Source organism: Terrapene carolina, unplaced genomic scaffold, assembly GCF_002925995.2.
Source record: "Terrapene carolina triunguis isolate 2854851 unplaced genomic scaffold, T_m_triunguis-2.0 Scaffold19589, whole genome shotgun sequence".
NCBI classification, from domain to species: Eukaryota; Metazoa; Chordata; order Testudines; family Emydidae; genus Terrapene; species Terrapene triunguis.
The window spans coordinates 1-1,239 of NW_020683940.1; the positions used below are offsets into that span (position 1 = coordinate 1).

The following is a 1,239-nucleotide window of genomic DNA, read 5'->3' on the forward strand; positions in this document are numbered from 1 at the left end:
CACCTCAGTCACGAGTCCTAAGCTGCTGCTGAACTTTCTCTCAGTTAGCAGAATCATTTCATTCCACGGCTGCATGGCCCAGACCTTCTTCTATTTTGCTCTAGGGATTACAGAGTTCTGCCTCCTAGTGGTCATGTCCTTTGATCGCTATGTTGCCATCTGCCACCCTTTGCAATACACCACCATCATGAAGCAGAGACTTTGTTTCCAACTGGTCCTTGGTTCATGGGTGGGAAGTTTCACAGTTATAAGTTTACGGATGCTCCTGATTTCGAAGCTGAGATTCTGTGGGCCGAATGTGATCAACCATTTCTTCTGTGACAGTTCTCCACTCTTTCAGCTCTCCTGCACTGACACGAGTGGGGTTAAGAGGGTGGACTCCATTTTGATCTCAACTTTGGTACTGACTTCATTATGTTTAACAATGTTGTCTTACATGAGCATCTTCTTCTCGATTCTACAAATGCCAACGGCCACAGGCAGACGGAAAGCTTTTGCTACCTGTGCCTCCCATGTCACAGCTTTAGCAGTTGTCTATGGAAGCTGCATTATTTTGTACACCATTCATTCCTCTTTGGATCTTAACAAAGGGGTGGCTCTGCTGAACACCGTAGTGTACCCTTTCCTCAACCCCTTTATCTACAGCCTCAGAAACAAGACTGTCAAACTCGCCCTGAGAGAAACCTTTAGTCGTAGTACTGTAATGTTGTTCCCCAATCTGCGCCATGCTTCTGGATAGGTATAAGAAAAGGAAAACAAACAAAAAAATACCCACCACCATAATGAATCTGTTATGATTAGAAAATTATGTGTAATAGTCCTTTCTCGATCTGTATTTTTTTTAAATTAAAGTTTAGTCAATTCTACTCTTCAAAGAAATCATTAGATTTATGCAGTTTCTCTTGAAAATGCTGATTTATCACACACTTGAGACCAATGGGTAATTATCCACCGATCAAACACTTCCCTGACCGTAGCAGGGCAAGCTTCCTTCGGGCGACACAAAAGCACTTGGGTAACAGACATAAGCTAGGCACATATTTATTCTTTCTGTCTGTAGTTTGAGAGGTTCTTCAATTATTGAGCCTGGTGGTTAGGCTACGTGCATGGGATGTGAAAGACACCAATTCAACTCCCAGCTTCAAATCAGGCCATATAGTGATTGGAACCCGCATGTCCCATGTACCAGACGTGATCCAAGCCATTGGGCTGTAGGGACAGAGCTGAGCTCTCTAGAGT

At 43.6% G+C, this 1,239-nt stretch overlaps 1 protein-coding gene across 1 annotated transcript; it reads left to right on the forward strand.

Annotated features, from left to right (window-relative positions):
* The first annotated feature begins 73 nt into the window (after positions 1 to 73).
* On the forward strand, positions 74 to 739 carry LOC113408589 (olfactory receptor 6M1-like). The gene has a single exon (XM_026661923.1). The coding sequence runs from the start codon at positions 74 to 76 to the stop codon at positions 737 to 739; it is 666 nt and encodes a 221-aa protein (XP_026517708.1).
* The last annotated feature ends 500 nt before the right edge of the window (positions 740 to 1,239 follow it).

What these genes read in the sequence shown, in the direction of transcription:
- LOC113408589 (XM_026661923.1), top strand. Translation starts at nt 74, where the DNA reads ATGGCCCAGACCTTCTTCTATTTTGCTCTAGGGATTACAGAGTTCTGC.